The 20353-nt window shown below is 44.2% G+C and overlaps 1 protein-coding gene across 2 annotated transcripts in view; it reads right to left on the minus strand.

The window, feature by feature from the left end:
- UNC79 (unc-79 subunit of NALCN channel complex) overlaps nucleotides 1-20353 on the minus strand; it is a 222922-nt gene that overhangs the window by 196074 nt on the left and 6495 nt on the right. The window contains exons 2-4 of one of the 2 annotated variants that reach the window (XM_084840226.1): nucleotides 14527-14647; nucleotides 3686-3990; nucleotides 495-665 (exon numbers count right to left, since the gene is read on the minus strand). In XM_084840226.1, coding sequence (XP_084696352.1) covers nucleotides 495-665; nucleotides 3686-3990; nucleotides 14527-14647 — 597 coding nt within the window. Of the gene's footprint in view, nucleotides 1-494; nucleotides 666-3685; nucleotides 3991-14526; nucleotides 14648-20353 lie in introns of those variants that run through there. The other variant, XM_084840236.1, reaches the window with a different exon arrangement.

Consider the following 20353-nt stretch of genomic DNA (forward strand, 5'->3'; position numbering starts at 1 on the left):
CTTTGCACGTGTATATAAAACAGAACATTTCAGCTTTGTGCCTGATACAGACACTGAAATTATATTTGGCTTGGTGGGGTGGCAGCGAGGGAGGCTGGGAGCATCACAACTGTAAAAAACAAAATCAGCACTTCGAATCGGTGGAGGCTGGTGTCTCCGATGTCAGTGGGGCAGTGAATCCGCTCTGTGTTTCAGTCAGAACCAGTCAGAACTCTAAAGGTGCTATCCAAGGTGAGAAACACCTTGGATAGCTCCTTTAGAGTTCTGACTGATTCTGAATGAAGATCAGAGCGGATTCACTGCCCCACTGACATTGGAGCCACCAGCCTCCACTGCTTCATATTCTTATGCAGATAAGAAGAAATCTCTGGGTTGTTTCCATAAGCTGATCTGTCATATGCATTCACATCCCCATAAGAAATACCAAAAATTATCTCACCAAAAGCAGAAGACTCTGCAATTCACTTTCAGAAGCATAACCTGGATTTACTTACATATAGCCATGGGCAAGAAAGAGGTGCTGAGATACTCTATGATATCTTTGTGCAGAAAAGGTGGAAAGGTGGCTAACGTAGAGATCATTGTATATGGAAGAGTGCTCAAGATGTCATCATTGAGAAAAGGGAGCAAACATGTGGTTGTGTAAAAAATGGACTGTCCGAGATCTGTCAAAGGCACAAAAGCAAACAATATGAAGGCTTGGTTAAAAGGTGAGAAGGCGTGCTACACATTATGGGTTGGATCCAGGTGGGGTCATACTGAGAGTAGACCCACTGAAATCAATGCGACTTCAGTGAGTCATGACTCACTGAAGTCCCATTGATTTCAATGGGTCTACTCTCAGTACAACTCTATCTGGATTCAACCCTATATTTTTATGAGGCAGATTTAACCTAGGTCAGTGGCAGCCAAAGGATTAAGAACATAAGAAAAGCTGTGCTGGATCAGACCAAGGACATGTAGTCCAACATTCTGTTCACTCCATGACCAACCAGCTGCCCACAGGTAACCCACAATCAGGACATGAGTGCAACAGCATCCTCCCACCCATGTTCCCCAACAACTGGTGTACATAGGCTTACTGCCTCCGATTCCTGGAGGTGGCATAGAGGCATCAAGACTAGTAGCCACTAATTGCCTTCTGCTCCAGGAATTTGTCTAACCCCCTTTTAAAACCATCCAAACTGGTGGTCCTCAGTATGTCTTGTGGTAGCAAATTCCATAGTTTGACTATGCACTGTGTGAAGAAGTCCTTCCTTTGATCTGTCCTGAATCTCCCACCAATCAGCTTCACGGGATGACCCCGGATTCTAGTATTATGAGAGAGGAAGAAAAATGTCTCCCTATCTACATTCTCCACACCATGCATAATTTTGTACACCCTTACTCGCCTTTTTTGCAAGCTAAACAATCCCACAGGTTGTAACCTTTCCTCGTAGGGGAGTTGCTCCAGCCCCTTCATCATTTTAGTTGCCCTTTTCTGCAATTTTTCCCGTTCTACAATCTCTTTTTTTACATGTGGTCTTTTCTCTGGCAGGGGAGAAATCATGGGAGGAAAGGCAATGAGGCAGGAACCAGAGTAAATTACATAAGCACTTTCGGGATAATGCCCAACCCAACAGTTACTCTGCATGGGGTCGAGCCAATCCCAGGAAGGCCAAAGCACCTTGGACACTGTCACAGCTCAGCCCTTGAGCTGACCCTAGCAGCTGCTGCTGATGGAATCCAGCTGGCAAGGAGGAACTATGAGGGAAAGGGAGAGCTGGTGGGCAGGTGTCTGTCTCTGCTGCAGGCCCATCTGCCCGGGAACGCCTTAAGCCAAACTTTACTGAAATGCAATGTGGCAAAGGAGCTAACTGGAAAGGAACAAAGTGAGCATTAGGACAGAGGTGGTGAACCATAGGCCAAATTCGCATCCAGCCCTCCAGGCTTCCCCAAATAGCCACATTCCCTTCCCCACACCCCAGCCCCTTTCCCACCCCCACTGATTGGCCTCTCAACTTTGCACATTTTTTTCCCATTCTGTAAAGTTGGCATGCCTCTCCTAAGGCTTCATTACTGGCAGCAAAAACCTTAAGCTAAAATAGGCTGGGGGGTGTGGTTTGGGGGGTTTTGTTTCCACCCACCACTGCAATGCAGCCCCTGAGAGGTTCTCTGCAATTTGGCCCTCGAGCTGAAACAGGTTCAACACCCCTGCTTTAAGAGAATGAGAAGAGGCAGAGGCAGAGGAAGCAGCGGCAGTGGCGGCAGCAGCGGCAGCGGCAGCCTGGGACCTAGAAAGAGGAAAAGCAGCTTCCTGCCCTCTTTAGCAGCAATCTAAGAACCCATTGCCAGAACCAATTCTTTAGACACTGGTGGAGACTTGGATTCTTGCATTCCCAGGTACATACAACAGCTAAAGGTTAGCACTTCTGGGTTCCATTGATTTTAATGGGAAAGTTGACATAATTAAAGTCAATGGGACTTGAAATTGCTTGTGGGCTAGACCACGCCCACATTTTACAACAACATTCATTTACTGTTCACTCTCCTTGAAATTTCTGAATGAGGATCAAAATGTGAACCTGGTAATCCCAAAGGGACTCTGAATCCAGCAGAATATAGCAGTTCGCCCAATTGCTACAATGATTTTGGTATTATCAGTGTCCTAAATATAAGAGCATGGATCTCTAACGTCAGTATGTATCACCACGGAAAACAATATTTACAGTGGAAACTGTCACCTCTTGACCATTTCTATCAATCACACAGTGATCTGAACAAAAACAAAAACCCACCCTATTCAAAGTTACCTCACAATATTTAAAATATTTTAAATTTTGCTATTATTTTTTACAGTGTGCCCTCAGTTATCTGCAAATTGGACATCCACCCTACAATTTCATTCCCCGAACTATCATTTGTCAAAAGTCACATCTCTAAATATGGTGGATGGTCAATTCCTTTCCCTTTCCATACTTCATGCAATGACAGTGAAAGGCTTTTGGGTCGGAAGGGTAGTATAGGATAAAGAATGCTAGACTTGGACCACAAAGCTCTGTGTTAAAATCCTAGCTCAGTCATAAAACTGTATGGGGTCATCTCAGACAAGTCTCTATCTCTCAGCCTAACCTACCGCAGAGAATTACTGTGAAGATAAAATGGAGTAATCCCCATATATGCCTCCTGAACTCCTTGGAGAGTTACAGCAGAATGCAGCTATAATGAATAGCTATTCTCAAATAAATGAGTTAGTCCATCACTGTTCCTTAAGCATCCTGTCTTTAAAGATCAAGTTTTCCATATAAATTAACCAAGGGATAACATTACATTGTGAATGTTCCTGGATTCCTTCACATTTGCAAAATATGCAACATGCAAATTGAAGCTGACTTTTAAGTTTTTCATATTTATATAAGCCTAATGGAGGTAGTATCTATAATATAGATTGTTGTTTATTCGCTCAGTCGCTTCTGACTCTTTGTGACTTCATGGATCAGCCCACACCAGAGCTTCCTGTTGGCCATCACCACCCCCAGCTCCCCCAAGGTCGAGTCCATCACCTCCAGAATATAGATAGACGATAGAAAATTGAGATCCATGCCAATTTGAGTACATGTTGATGTTTTTCATATCTATATAAGCCTAGAATAGATACAATGCCCCTGTGTCAAGTTGACTGTAAGAATGCAAACAGCTGACTTACCATGTTGACCATGTTGGAGCAAAGGAACTAGATCCAGCAGAGTCACCAATGTCACGTATAGTCCTTGATAGTCCAATGATGGGTAGTCTGATAACTGAGCATCACGACTTTGCTGGCCGCGTTCAGTGGGAGCATCTCGCAGGACGCTGTAAAGGAGGGAGCGAGTAACAGTAGGGTTGATGGAACTGACCTGTGGTCTTAGAGATGGGGTGAGTGGGAATGGCACAGGGAAAAGACACATGGTCATGGGCACTGTCAAATTGGAGGCATCTTGATTCTCCTTCTTCCCTGTGCGGGACAAAATGCTGTTGGGGGGACAAAGAAAAAAAAGAGACAACAAAGACACAAAGAACAGCACATTACATTGAAATGACACTATAAAACAAATAATAAAACTCCAGATACATCCCACATGAGATGCAATCTCTACCAATACTAGTGCATCTTGCAAAATCTAGCAACCATTCATTTCCATGCTTGGGGAAAAATACAGTTCAAAATTCTATTCATGGGGAAATTTCCATTGCATCTCATGTGTTATCTGGTTCATAAGGAGCAAAAATATAAAAATGCATGTTTCAGTGGCACACCCATGTTTCACAGTTCTGCAAAATTGGATGCAATTTGGTACGGAAGTGGGAGGGAGAACACAACAGCATTCAGGAGCATCAAATCACCTGAAATTTTGATCTTTGAAAAAAGAACAATATTGGGAAACTATTTTAAGCATCATTATTGGGAAAACCAAAGAGGAAATACTTGCAAAAAATAGGTGTGGCACTTGCAGAAACATGTTTTAGCAAAGAATAAACATGTGCATTTGTTAAGAGAGCCTTAAAAATCACATGTTTATTGCATCAAAATAATGTCTGTATGTATTACATGATACTGTTTCATGACATTTCGTCAGTATCATCTGAGATAATGAGATTTCAACAGGCACATGGATTTAGAAATAATATAATATTTCTAAAATGTTAGCTAAACTACATTTGGAAAAGCTTTAAAATAATATATAGTCAATGGGCTGCAGCATATGTTTGTGAGCTAATGAGAATGGTAGTGTGTGTGTGCTTTTAATTTGGGGGAAGGAAACATCTTATTTTACGAATACAAAATGCTCTCTTGTTGCGTGGTTACTTTTGAAAATCTAAGGGCTAAGCAAGCATTACCCACTATATAACTGCATATCAGACAGGGTCTTATCAGTCATTGCTAATGCTACTTATGTTATTTACTGAACAAACTTACTACAGACTAAAGGAGAAATAATTTAGAATAATTAAAAGGTTTAGTGGGAATCAAAAGTAAGGGCAAAAAATCAATCAGATTGCTATCACTGCAAGCAAATTATTCCAATTCTCTGAAATAACTATTTAAAGATTGCTGCTAAAGGAACATAATTAAAGGCTCATGCCAGCCAAAATGTAGCGCCTGTTTGACCCACTGATTTCAACAGGAGAGGTGCAGCACAATCCTATGCATATTTACTCAGAGGTAAGTCTCATTATATCCAGTGGGTTTAACTCCCAGGTAAGTGTGCACAGGATTACAGCCTTGTGCACGTGCATAACTCCTGCTAAATTGAGAGAAACTTAAAAGTGATTAACTTTGTCTGGGTCATACTCATAGTTTCATCTTTTTCTTTTTCTTTTTTTACTAATTTATGACACCATTCCTATATTTTAGAGAGTTATACCTATTCAAATATATTACGTCTACAATGCACCAAACCATATATCCATTGTTCTGTGTGTGTGTTTGGAAGAGGCACTGTTTGAAATAATTCATCTGACTGTTCTTACAAATTTCTGTGTTAAATCTTCTACCAAAGGCAGAGCATAACATGCTGTTGACTTTTCACTGGGAAGAATGTTAGGCCAAATCTGAATATTTTTTGAAAGCACTGTTCTCATTACATTGACCTTCTGACGTGTCTTGCAAATGAATAAGCAAAGGCGCAACTTAGATGAATGTGGCTAAACTAGGGATAGGGACCATGTGGGCCTACAGAAGTTGGTGGACTGGAACTCCCAGCAGCCCTCACCATTGGCTATTCTGGCTAAGGATGAAGGGAATTGTAGCCCACCAACATCTGGAGGACCAGACATTCCCCATCCCTAGCCTACAGACATCCAGTAGGATTGATGGTACTGGGAAAGTTGCAGGCTGACTTAGACAGTTGCAGAACATGGGCTTATTTTGGTTCCACCATTAGGAATTGTAGCCCTGTTCAGAGACAGTGCAAACATCATTGGCCAAGTATACAGATGATGTCTTCCAGTGCACACATAATGCCATCTGCCCCAACCTGGTACCTTCCAAATGTATTGGACTACAGCTCCCAGGATTCCTGACCATTGGCCATGCTGGCTGGGGCTGATGGGAGCTGAAGTCCAAAACCAGGTTGGGGAAGCCTAAGATAATGGGTACCATCTTCCCAACTCTGCAAGTCTCCTTTAGACAAACAGAAGTTCCACAGCAGCAGTACATAGCAGCTTGCACCCATCATATCCAACTTTTAAGCTGCAATCCTATACCCATTTACCTGGGAGTAAGCCCCACTGAACTCCATGGGACTTACTTCTGAGTAGACATGTACAGGATTGTATGATAAACATGTCTGGTTTATTGTGCCTTGTATAGTTTTCTCATTCCTTTAGGTCCCAGTTACCCAATGTCCAATTGCCCTGATATGGTATATTTATGAAATCAAACCAACAAATCATCTCCAGACAACTATCTCAGTCATGACTGTACTAACGAATAAGAACAAAGGAAGCTGCCTTATAGCAAATCAGAATGTTGAGAAAGCCGGGATCCTTGGACAGCCCACCAATTCTTCAGCTTATTTGCCATAAGCCTAAGGAGCAAAATGAAAACTCTGGCAAAAGAAGCTGGGCACAGTGAGAATTTCAGAGAGTTTTCTCCTTGGGGAGGAGGACAGGGTTACCACATACTCCCAGGAAACCATGTGAACTCGCCCTCTCCACTAGGCATTCAGGAAGAACTGCCAGGCTGGAGAAGAGTCCTGGGCTCCTGCAAATGAAGTGGGGTATTTAAAAAAAAAAATAGAAAGAAGACCCCCTCAAGAGTTGTGTACACTAAAAAAAGGAATGTGGAAACCCTGTGCTCCTCCCTGAGGAGAAAATTCTCTGAAATTCTCCCCCTCCCTGTGAAAGAGTCAGAAAAAACAATGCCTCTTTTTCAGGGAGAGAAAAAGTTCCTGAAAACAGGGGGCAGGATTCAGCACAGCACTAGTTCTAAGTAGCCTACCATTGCTTGATCTCATTCAGTGGAGGTAGTGGGCTCTCCCACACTGGAGGCATTCAAGATGAGGCTGGACAGCCACCTGTCAGGGATGCTCTGACTTGGATTCCTGCATTGAGCAGGGGTTTGGACTGGATGGTCTTGTAGGCCCCTTCCAACCCAATTATTCTATGATTCTGTGACTCCAATGTCAGTGGGGCAGTGAATCCAGGTTTTGGCCAGAACCAGTCAGAATTCTAAAGAAGCTATCCAGGAGTTCACTGCCCCACTGACATCAGAGCCACCAGCCTCCACTGATCTCATTCAATATGAGGAGCTCTTAATATCCTTATAACTGCTGGACATTATATGTGGAGCACTTCTTCTCCCTCATTGGAAGTGTCCGTTTAAAAGAGGAGTGGGTAATTTGTGGCCCTCCAGATGTTGTTGGACTCACCTGGCTAGGGCTGATGGGAGTTACAATCCAACAACAGCTGGAGGGCCATAAGTTACCCACCCCTGTTTTAAAATTTCAAGGAGGGCTGCATTAAGCCATTTTTAAAGAAAGATGTCCTGATTAATCAGCCAGCATATATATGCATGCCAATTAATTTTAACACAAGTACTTACAAAAACTGTGGGTGGTGGGTGTCTTCTTCTAAGAAGAATGAATGCCTCATCTAAGAGGGCACCCATCGTACTGTTCTTTCTTTTATGAAAAAAAGAAAGAATGGGTTGGATCCAGACTCCGCTGTCACTGGTGGGAGCATCCCTTGAGGGGAGTTTCCCTCTGGGAATGCTCCCCTTGGTAGAAGAGGGGAGGCAACTTTTGCTGAAGCCCCATGCCCCTGAGCTCTTTGCACTCTCTGAGAGGTTTTCTACATGAGGTTATTAAATCGGCTGTTAATCCGCTACATCTACTTTCACTTTCGTTGCAGAATTGAGATCCAAGCACTACACAGGAGTGTTTCTTTTCCTGCTGTTCTATGACATCACATCTAGGTGGCACGGTGGTACAGCAGAAAAGTGCAAATATGCAAGAAGAAATCGTGTTTTCTTTCACTTTCACAATTAAATGCTGCACAGAAATCTCCTCACTCCAACCCCATTTCCACCAGCAGGATCCCACTACTAAATCAAAAGCCTTCCCATTTGTAGACAGCAAAGCCTGGATACAACCCACTGCTTTTTTTTAGGAGCATGATTCTCTCCGTATGGGACTTTATGCAGGGTTAACTGACATCCATTAAATGCCTGGGATTAATTTATTAATTTTTTAAAAAATCAAATGTCAGCCCTATTTCCAATGGTTTTGATCCTGAGTTGCGGAAGGGCCTGAGATCCAGCAGAGGTTCCCCCACTAGTGGAAGTGGGGGAAGGCAAATTTGTCAGGCTCACCCTGCAACCCTGGACTGCTCCCCACACTGTTCTGGAAGGTCCCCCAACCCTCCAGAGCACCTTTTCAGGAGAAATCAGCAAAAATCACCCCTTCTCCTGCCTCCAGCAGAGAAGCATGCCATGAGTGGAATTCCAATCATGGGAACACTGGATCCAACCCTTAATCTCCTTTTTACCTTTTCATGGCATTGTAGCCCCTGAGAGGCTCTGAAGGCATAATTCGATGTATTTATTGTTTGTTACATTTATATCTCACCTTCCCTCTAAGAAGCAGAAGGCGATTTATATGGCCCTCCTCCACTCCATGTTATCCTCACAACAACTCTGTGAGGTTGGTTAGGCTGAGAGTCAGTGACTGGCCCAAAGTCACCCAAGTGAGCTTCATGGCCAAGGGAGGACTAGAATTTGGGCCTCCTGAGTCACAGTCTAACACTCTAACCACTATACCACATTGGCTCTTTTATGTTCCCAAAAGAACTGCCAACTCCTTTATGGGTAGAAATCCCGTTGCCTTTAACAGGTACATAACAGGCAACTGCGTAACAGGGAGAAATTGTCAGTCCCCACCATTACATTCCCATGCCAGGCCTGTAGTCAGGGGGGGCTGGGGGGGCTGCCCCTTCTAAATATTCTCTGCCCCCCTCATTTTTTTTTACAAACAAATAATTAAAAACCAGTTTATAATTTTGCTTTAAAAAGCTTACAAACCAGATGAACTGCCCCCTACTTTTTTGGCAGTCCCCCCAGAACTTTTAAGCTGGCTACGAGCCTGCCCCATGCTAGGAAAAGCTTCAATGGTTGATTTCCACCTACCATATAGCTGTCTCAAATGATGGGAAGCCCTTTCCTGCCACTATCCTAGAGCCTCATGCAGAGCTTGTTTTCCCCTAGCTAAAATTGTGTTGCATTGCATGCTGGGACTCACCATGCATCAGGCTGCATACCTCTGTACAGAGCAATTATGCAAACACTGTGCCAGTCCTGGTCTCAAAAGTGAGCACAACCCCAAGGGCAGATGCCATCTGGCGTCCTGCTTTCACTCTGTATACCAGCCTTCTCCAGCCTGGTGTCCTCCAGATGTTTGGACTTCAACTTCCACTGAATCTCAGCCAGCATGGCCAATGGTCAGGGAATGCTGGGAGTTGTAGTCCAAAACATCTGGAGGGCACCAGGTTGGGGAAGGTTCCGCAGACAATGTTGCTCTTCCAGGGGCAATTCTATTTGATTCTACTTCAAGAAGGTTTTTGCTACCGTCACTAGGATCATCAGATGAAAAAAGAGGACAGGGCTTCTGTATCTTGAGAGGGATTTTCCCTTAAAGATGGCATATTAATAATAATAATAATAATGAATAATATCTAATAATAATATATTTAATGACACTTGTGTAAAAGACAGAATTCTCAATAGCAACAGCTTCACTCAATCCTTCTATGCCTCTTTCTATCACAGTGTTCCTCAGCTTGGTGTCCTCCAGATGCGTTGGACTACAACTCCCAGCATCCCCAGGCAGTCATTGTAGTCAAACACATCTGCAGAGCACCAGGTTGGGGAAAGCTGTTCTAACCTGTCTTGTCCCTCCTTTGTACCTTTCTAACTTGTCTTGTCCCTCCTTTGTAACTTTCTAATTTGTCTTTTCCCTCCTTTGTACCTGGGCTCTTTAATGACCACTTAACATGAAGAGCTCAGCATTAGCATCTGTGCTCCAGGGCTCTGTCTATCTCACAGCCACCACTGCACTGTCGGAAAGTCCGTTCCTGAAGTTTGGGTAACATTCAGCAACAGTCTCTGATGCAGTGCATGGAGATGCAATTGTTTAAAAAAACACAAAATCCTGGAGCAGCCTAGCTATCTGTGCAGAAGCGACTTTGGGGCTCTTTCGATCCAGCCTATATGTTTAGTAGCAGCTAATTTATAGATCAGGAATACATCAATAAGAACTTCCTTTTCTCTGTGGGGCATTTGTTATATTTGCATTGTTCAAGTTAGGGGGAAAACAAGCTGGAAATGAGCAGGGCATGAAAATTAAATTCATGCTTAATGCAGAGAAATGCTTTGGCCCAAAGATAAAACTTAAGGAGGAGCTCAATGAATCAATGTGTTATGCGCTGTGTATGGTGATTGATATATATATATATATATATTTATGTGATGTTTTGTTGGTCAAAAAAATCAATGCAATTTCTTTACATTTTCCCAACCTCCCAAGTTAAAAGCAGCACAAACCAATTTCCCTCCCCAAATTTGTTACACCTTCAAGATAACTGCAAATCAAAGGATCAAGTTTCATCCCTGGTGTGACTAAAAGGATGCCAGCTGAGGTGTAAATCTCAATGCAAACCAAGCTGACCTTGTCATAAAACCAGAAAAAATACATTGTCCCCCAAAGATGTTCATATGTGGCCAACTTCCACTCAGTTTAGGCTGATAGACTAGCTGGATAAGCTCTTCTGGGACAATCCTATTCATCAATGTGCCACTCTATATGTGAACTAATTTTCCTACCTATGCCTTCACTACAAAAAGAATCTAGGCCGTCGATAGGGAATGTGTGGCCCTACAGATGTAGCTGGACTCCAGCCCCCATCAACCCCAGCCAGCCTGGTCAATGGTCAGGGATGATGGGAGTTGCAGTCCAACAACTTCTGCAGGGCCACCAGTTCCCCACCCCTGATCTTGGCCTTCTAGAATCAATTATTCTAATTATTGACTTCAATTAACTCTAAATATGGCCTGCAATTCCATGCGTGCTTACTTGGAAGTCAGCCACATTGAACTTAGTGGGACTTACTTCTGAGTAAACAGGCATAGTACATCACAATAGTGGTGTAGGGTTGTATAGGCACTCACGACTGAATAGGGGCCAAATGAGAGAAGCAGGAGGAAGACCAGGCAAACCGTTCAGTGATATATTTTAATAGGCCAGGGAGCTCTGGATGCTAAGTTACATCATACCAATTTGAACTCACAATAAGAAGAGTTTTGGTGCCTGGCCTGGAAGGTCTCTTAGTGTCAACTACCCTGCTGTGGTGTAGAGATTGGTCTGTGCTAAGATCTGGTGTCGTCCAGATGTGCTGGACTGCAACTCCAATCATCTCCACCCCATATGGCCAATGCTGGCTGGGGCAATGGGATTTGTAGTCCAACACATCTGGATGGCACCAGTTTAGGGAAGGCTGGGTAGAGTAAGAGGTCAAGTTGCCAAAGTGTAATGAGGAGTAAAGACCATGTACAAAATTCAGATCTACATCCAGGTTTAAAGTGCAAAGGCAATCCACAGGGATTTTTTCCCCCACACGCAAGACTCATTGCAATGGGAGGGACAATGCCCTGTAGGCAACTTCCATGTAGATGGATGAGGCCATGTGGGACTCCTGCAGAACCTTCATTCATCTCAATGGGACTTGAATGAAATCGTCGACACTCAGTGGGGTGCTTTTGCACTCTCTAGGCCTGGAATGTAGCCTGGTTGGTTCTAATGCCTCCTTAACTATTACTAGATCGTTAGATCTAGAATTTTTGTCCATTCGCTTTGGACAAAAGTATGTGCATTTTTACCTATTTTTTTCCTACCTGATCTCAGTCTTCAAACACCACCTCAAAGCCTAAATGGTGTTGAGCAACAGGATTTTGGTTTAAGCCCATTTCTAGCACATGGGGGGAAACAACCAGTGAAGGCTGGTGGCTCTGATGTCAGTGGGGTGGTAAATCTGCTCCAGGTGTCAGTCAGAACCAGTCAGAACTATAAAGATCTGGTTCTGACTGAAATCCAGAGGGGATTCACTACCCCACTGGCATCAGAGCCACCAGCCTCCACTGGAAATGGCAATAGAGCAAAATGCATGTCAGCCAATACCTCCTTTTCCACATTAAGCTGGTAGCAGGAGAGCCATTACAGCACAGCTCCTTCTCATGCAGCTGGGATAAGAAAAGAAGACCCAGGGCCCCACAGAGGGAGAAGCCAGAACCCTACATTCTTGGGGAAAGAGGGACTGGCAAGGGGAGGAGCCACAGTGCTGGCTCCTCCCACAAAGCCCTGGACTTCTTAGATTACCTTCAGCAGCATGGGAAGGAACTATGCTAGAGAGGCTCCCAACCAGCATAATGTGAGAAAGGGGCGGTGTTTGTCTATTGCTCAGTGCTTACTCCTTAGCACCGGGATGGGGAATGTGTGGCCCTCCAGATGTTGATGGACTGCAACTTCCAGCAGTCCCAGCCAGCACAGCAAATGGCAAAGGCTGCTGGGAGTTGCAGTCCCCCAACCTCCGGAGGGCCACACATTCCCCACCTGTCTTCGCAAAACCAATTGACTTCTGGTTGATGTCCACCCTTTGAGGAAACTTTGGGATGAAGGGCAACAATTATCCAAACTATCTCCTGAGATCAGGAAAAGAAGTGCGATGGCTTTTAATTATAGGCTCTGATGACACATTAGAGGAAACTAGATGCCTTTGGTAATCTGGAAGGAGAATATGAATTCTCATTGGGAAGGGCATGGATTCACCTTCCTTGGAAGTTTTAAGGAAATGTTGGCAGATGGACTTTCTGGAGCTACTTTAGGGGTAGAAGATCCTTTCTTAGGGTGGCAAGTTAGACAAGATTACTGATGAATCAGCCTTATGTTTCTGTTTTTCTGTGGTACCTCTATTTTCCCAAGCACATGTTTATGCAAGAATAAATCAAGAGATGCCATGCCTAAATGTGGCCACAAACAGATCTCTCCCAGCATTGTAGAAAACGTGCTTGTGAAAATAATGAATCATGGACTACCATGTGACTTTTCACTTGACTTTACATGTCAAAACTCTGCTGTATATCCACGCTATTTAGAATGGCAGAATATCCTCCTAGATGGTGCTGTTATAGTCATAGGAGACTGCCAGGGTGAGCAAAGGGGAAAAGGTAAGGCCTCCCACACTCCTTTTTAACCTTCCCCTCTTACTGCAGCAATATACCAGAACTCTACATTCCATCATGAACGGAGCAGGGAAATGGAGAATGGCTCCCCGCTAGGGCTGTCAACCGACCAGAAAAAAATCGAAGTTGCTCCTGCACCTTTAACATCAGCATGTTCTGCAGCAATCAGCAGGTGAAGCTCTTCACAGCATGGAAGTAAACATGATCACATGCTAGCATCAACAGGTCAAAGGTCAAGCTGTGGTTAAAAGCACCGGAGCAGCATACAAAGAAAATCTGGCAACGCTAGGGACAACATCACCATTACTGAGGGGAGGGGAACGAAGACAATTTGATGTCCGGGATTACTTGAGTTTTGGTGGATAAACCTGGCAATCTAACATCTGTGTGGCAATTGAACTTCTTGCTTATTGTACATTAGACTACAGATGGGACTAAACCAAATCCTGAATCCAGAACAGACCTCAGACAGGATCCAAATTTTAACTTCGTTTCTAAAATCACATGGAGTTAATGAGGCTGATCATAAATCAATGGTTTAAGATTGTTGTCTTTCATGAACTGGTCCCTATGGGCATAATGGCCCAAACGGAAATTAGGATTAGAAGAGCAACCAAACAGTTAGGACACCCCTGAATTTTAATCTAGATGTTCAGGGTCAGTCTGACAGGGGAATAATAACTCCTGTAGGCCCTCTAGTCTTGAGTTGGGGCACTGAGATTGTTTCAGCTAAACACTTGGCAAGCATTTCCTAGGGCCGAGCATATCCAACCAAGTTTTGTTTTAGAATTGGTCACTGGTCAGCAAATGGTTCAGCTGGCAAATCAAGGCCTGGTCTAAACAATGCAGCAGAATAAGGTGGTCGAAAGCTAGGGCAGATCAAACAGCCCACATGTAGGTGATCACAGTTCTGAATGCTCCGGTATATTAATAATTTCCTGCAAACAGAAAACCAGCATAGCAGGCAAGGGGTTGGATTACAACCTTTCTCCCTAAGTTTTTTGTTTGCAGAGATATGTTTAGGTGGGGAAGCAGTCAAAAGAGTTGTACCATATCTGTAGCCTGACGTCTACCATTCATACCCTCCTCCTTCTGCAGCACAAGTAGACCCAGTCTGGGCAACCACTGCAGAAGTTACTTATGATTTCCAGATGTTATATTTCATTGAGCTCTGACCCTTCTGCAGAACACCATTCCTTTAGTCAATAAGCTATTCATACACATTGCTTAACCTATATATTTCTGTTTTTTCTTTGAGAGCATAATATAAAGCTTACCTTAATAAAGTCTGAGAAAAATATTTCAGAGTGTTTGCAATGTCAGTTCCAGAGGGGACGGGGTAAATGTTGTGAAGGACACGGTTATGGTATTCTTGCAAGTACCGGATCTTGGAAGCAACTGGATTTTGCCGTGTCGAAGAAAAGAAGAAAATGGGGGGAAAGAATATCTTAGCTCAGTTCTCGTCATTAGGAAATCATACAGTTTTCCTACATCTGGCCACAGTCCAGCACAGAGTTATGGTCAACCTAGATGTGATCCATGATCATGGCTCTCCTGCAGGTTTTTTTTTTTTTAAAGTTAGTAGCAGTTGCGGATTGATGAGAAGGTGGTGGGTATAGTAGTTCGACCCTCAAGCATACCTAAGCCCATTAAAATCAATGAGAGTATGCATGTTTAACTCTGTGTTGTGCTGAGGCCAAAATCTAATAAATTCAGGCTGAAGGCAGTTGCCAACTAGATCTTCTTCCAATGATCCCCAATCTGATCTGGATTTTGTGGGAACCTTATCTGAGAAAGAAGCTTGAGATCCCACAGAAAGGCCCACAATCCCTGTCAAGCAGCCTGACTTGCCTGGAGCACTGGGCAAGTCCCTACATCACACCACAGACCTAGACTCTTTCCCCTTCACCCCCAGGAGCTAAGACAAAGGCAGGTGGGGGGGGAGATTCAGAATCAGAGGAGGAGTGCTTGCTTGGCTGCAAGGAGAATGCAGAACCAGAGGCCTAATTAGGTGGAGAGGTCTACTCAAGAGGAGGAGGCACCAGGTTCATCGTGTCACCCAGCTGGTGATCAGGGAGAGAAGTGTGGCTGCGTGGGCATAAACTCCTCAGTCTCTTTGACCTTTGCTGGTACAACAACTCCCAATAGGTGTCTCTTGGGTTGCCTTTCTCTAGAGCTTTCCTTTCTTGCCTTGGAGCCTGTTGATCTTCAGTTCTAGCTCTTGTACCTGATCTTGACTGGATCTACCTCAATTGCCCTCTGCACTGCTACATCTTTGCGTAGGTCTCAGACTGCTTGGGCCATGATATGAAGTACTAACCTTGGCCAGGTAGGCTAGACAATGACTTACCCAAGGCCACCAGTGAACTTCATGGCTGATCAATGAAGTGAACCCAGCTTACCCCAGCCAAAGTCCAACATCCTAATCACTATACTGCTCTTTGCCAGCTCACTATCCTATGATGGTCAGGTAACCTACTACCTGTACTACTGCTCTTCGGGGTGTGGCTCACCATATATAGTGGATTTACACAACTGCTTATATTTTTGGAGTCTCCTTGGAAATGTGGCTATGAGGACTGTAACTAATTTCTTACACCAGTAGTGCTTACAACAATCCTGTGAGGTAGGTTGGTATTATTATTGTATTGTAGTATACAAAGACAAGCAAACAGCCCCTTGTCAGGTTCTGCATCTTGCAACCTAATTTCCAGCTGTTCATTTGCATAATCTGTGTGTTTCTAGAAGGTATGCTGAATAAATGCAGAAATGTCAGGACTGGTTACTGTAGCTCAGAGCTGCAATGTCCCTCTAGCACTCATCCTCGCCACAGTCAGAAGTTGGATAGTGGACCATGGGAAGGATGATGCCTTAAATACAGCCTATCCTTGTAACTTCTTGCCTGATCAGTTTCTCTCTTTCCCAAAGGCCAGTCCCACTCACTTAGAGCATTTCTACACCAGCCTAAAACCCTGCATTTAAAATTAGGCTTTCTGCTTCCATTTTAAATGGAGGATCACAACAGACTCCTTTTACATGCACTTCCTTTCCCCCACCCTTTCCCCCTCCTTTTCCTTCTTATCTGAGTCTTCCATATGTTTCATTATACAGCCGCTAAATGGGGCTGTGGCCCAGCTCCTCTTATTGCAGCTTTTCCTCTTTTCAGGACAGAACTCAAGCAGAACTCAAGCACTGTAATTTGATAGCTCATTATCTCCGATCTTTTAAAAAATGGAATAAAGGTCATTTAGTGCAGGAGATGCTCTGGAGGTTGACGACATCATCTAAAGGACCTGCAAACTTCCATGAGTAACCAATCTCAACAGCAGGATAAAAGCTCAGTGTGGAGAAGCCCTTAAAGTAAAGGGGGCAGAGTTAAGGGGATCAGCTTTGGCACTAGTATGCCATTGATAGCACCTACACCAATACCTGGGCATTTGGCCATTGTGGCTACAATCATAAAACCAGCATAGGCAAGTAGCACTACTCTGGAGCATGGCAACAAGTTAGGAGTATAACGACTTAAGAACATAAGAAGAGCCCTGCTGGATCAGACCAAGGGTCCATCTAGTCCAGCATTCTGTTCACACAGTGGCCAACCAGCTGTCAACGGGAATCCCACAAGCAGGACATGAGTGCAGCAGCACCCTCCCGCCCATGCTCCCCAGCAACTGGTGTAAGTAGGCATGTTGTTGTTGTTGTTGTTGTTGTTGTTGTTCAGTCGTTCAGTCGTGTCCGACTCTTCGTGACCCCATGGACCATAGCACGCCAGGCCTTCCTGTCCTGCGCTCTCTCCCGGAGCGTGCTCAAGTTCATATTCATTGCATCCGTGATGCTATCTAGCCATCTCATCCTCTGCCATCCCCTTCTCCTTTTGCCTTCAGTCTTTCCCAGCATCAGGGTCTTTTCCAGGGAGTTTTCTCTTCGCATTAGGTGGCCAAAATATTGGAGCTTCAGCTTCATTATCTGTCCTTCCAATGAGCAGTCAGGGTTGATTTCCTTTAGGATGGACTGATTGGACCTCCTTGCAGTCCAGGGGACTCGTAAGAGTCTTCTCCAGCACCACAGTTCGAAAGCATCAATTCCTCGGCGCTCAGCCTTCCTTATAGTCCAGCTCTCACAGCCATACATTACTACTGGGAAAACCATAGCTTTGATTAGACGGACCTTTGTCGGCAAGGTGATGTCTCTGCTTCTTACTATGCTGTCTAGGTTGGCCGTAGCTTTCCTCCCAAGGAGCAAGCGTCTTTTAATTTCATGGCTACAGTCACCGTCTGCGGTGATCTTGGAGCCCAAGAAAGTAAAATCTGTCACTGCTGCCATTTCTTCCCCTTCTATATGCCAGGAAGTGATGGGGCCAGATGCCATGATCTTAGTTTTTTTAATGTTGAGTTTCAAACCAGCTTTTGCACTCTCACCCTCAACAAGAGGCTCTTGAGATCCTCTTCGCTTTCTGCCATTAGGGTGGTATCGTCTGCATATCGGAGGTTGTTGATAATTCTCCCAGCAATCTTAATTCCGACCTCTGATTCATCCAACCCGGCATTTCTCATGATGTACTCTGCATATAAGTTAAATAAGCAGGGTGACAATATGCAGCCTTGTCGTACTCCTTTCCCAATTTTGAACCAATCGGTTGTTCCATGTCTGGTTCTTACTGTTGCTTCTTGACCCTCGTACAGGTTTCTCAGGAGACAGGTAAGGTGGTCTGGTATTCCCATCACTTTCAGAATTTGCCACAGTTTGTTGTGATCCACACAATCAAAGGCTTTAGCGTAGTCAATGAAGCAGAAATAGACGTTTTTCTGGAATTCTCTTGCTTTCTCCATGATGCAGCGAATGTTGGCGATTTGATCTCTAGTTCCTCTGCCTCTTCGAAACCCAGCTTGTACTTCCGGTAGTTCTCAATTCGCATACTGCTGAAGCCTAGCTTGTAGGATTTTGAGCATCACCTTGCTGGCATGTGAAATGAGTGCAATTGTACGGTAGTTTGAACACTCTTTGGCGTTGCCCTTCTTTGGAATTGGAATGTAAACTGACCTTTTCCAGTCTTGTGGCCACTGTTGAGTGTTCCAGATTTGTTGGCATATTGAGTGCAGCACTTTAACAGCATCATCTTTTAGGATTTTAAAAAGCTCAGCTGGAATATTGTCATCTCCACTAGCTTTGTTGTTAGTAATGCTTCCTAAGGCCCACTTGACTTCACTCTCTAGGATGTCCGGCTCAAGTTCAGTGACCGCACTATCATGGCTATCAGGGACATTCAGATCTTTCCTGTAGAGTTCTTCTGTGTATTCTTGCCACCTCTTCTTAATCTCATCTGCTTCTGTTAGGTCCCTGCCTTCTTTGTCCTTTATCATGCCCGTCTTTGCACAAAACGTTCCCTTGAGATCTCCAATTTTCTTGAAGAGATCTCTAGTCTTTCCCATTCTGTTGTTTTCCTCGATTTCTTTGCATTGTTCATTTCAGAAGGCCTTCTTGTCTCTCCTTGCTATTCTCTGGAACTCTGCATTCAGTTGGGTATATCTTCTCCTTTCTCCCTTGCTTTTTGCTTCCCTTCTTTCGTGAGCTACTTGTAAAGCCTCATCAGACAGCCACTTTGCTTTCTTGCATTTCTTTTTCTTTGGGATGGATTGAGTTGCTGCCTCCTGAACAATGTTACGGACCTCCGTCCATAGTTCCTCAGGCACTCTGTCTATCAGGTCTAATCCCTGAAATCTATTCCTCACCTCCACTGTATATTCATCAGGGATATGATTTAGGTTATACCTGAACGGTTTAGTGGTTTTCCCGACGTTCTTCAATTTCAGCCGAAATTTTGCAAGCAGCAGCTCATGATCTGAGCCACAGTCAGCTCCAGGTCTTGTTTTTACTGACTGTATGGAGCTTCTCCATCTTCGGCTGCAAAGGACATAATCAATCTGATTTCGATATTGACCATCTGGTGACGTCCATGTGTAGAGTCGCCTCTTGTGCTGTTGGAAAAGAGTGTTTGCTATGATCAGCATGTTCTCTTGGCAAAACTCTATTAGCTTTTGTCCTGCTTCATTTTGTACACCAAGGCCATGCCTGCCTGTTATCCCGGTGATTTCTTGACTTCCTACTTTAGCATTCCAATGCCCTATGATGAAGAGGACATCTTTTTTTGGTGTTAGTTCTAGAAGGTGTTGTAGGTCTTCATAGAACCGATCAACCTCAGCTTCTTCGGCCTCGGTGGTTGGGGCATAGACTTGAATTACTGTGATGTTGAATGGTTTGCCTTGGATTCGTACTGAGATCATTCTATCATTTTTAAGATTGTACCCCAGTACTGCTTTTCCCACCCTTTTGTTGACTATGAGTGCTACTCCATTTCTTCTAAGGGATTCTTGCCCACAATAGTAGATATGATGGTCACCTGAATTAAATTCGCCCATGCCTGTCCATTTTAGTTCGCTGATTCCCAAGATGTTGATGTTCAATCTTGCCATCTCATGTTTGACCACCTCCAGCTTACCTTGATTCATTGATCTTACATTCCGGGTTCCTAAACAATATTGTTCTTTACAGCATCGGATTTTCTTTTCACCACCAGACACATCCACAGCTGAGTGTCCTTTCGGCTTTGGCCCAGCCGCTTCACTCTTTCTGGCGCTACTTGGAAATACCCTCTGCTCTTCCCCAGTAGCATATTGGACACCTTCCGACCTGAGGGGCTCACCTTCCGGCGTCATCTCTTTTAGCCTTGTGATACGTTCCATGGGGTTTTCTTGGCAAGAATACTGGAGTGGGTTGCCATTTCCTTCTCCAGTGGACCACATTTGGATGGTTTTAAAAGAGGGTTAGACAAATTCCTGAAGGAGAAGGGTATCAAGCTACTAGTCCTGATGCTTCTATGCTACCTCCAGTAATTAGAGGTAAGTAGGCATACTGCCTCTAATTACTGGAGGTAGCATAGAAGCATCAGGACTAGTAGCTTGATACCCTTCTCCTCCAGGAATTTGTCTAACCCTCTTTTAAAACCATCCAAATTGGTGGCCATCACTACATCTTGTGGTAGACTTGTCGACCTAGGTCATGCATCAGGATATATGACTTACAATGTCAGAAAGGGTTCATGGTCGA

The sequence above is a fragment of the Heloderma suspectum genome, chromosome 1 (genome assembly GCF_057233095.1).
Source record: "Heloderma suspectum isolate Gila_16-S chromosome 1, 16-S_ref, whole genome shotgun sequence".
NCBI lineage: Eukaryota > Metazoa > Chordata > Lepidosauria > Squamata > Helodermatidae > Heloderma > Heloderma suspectum.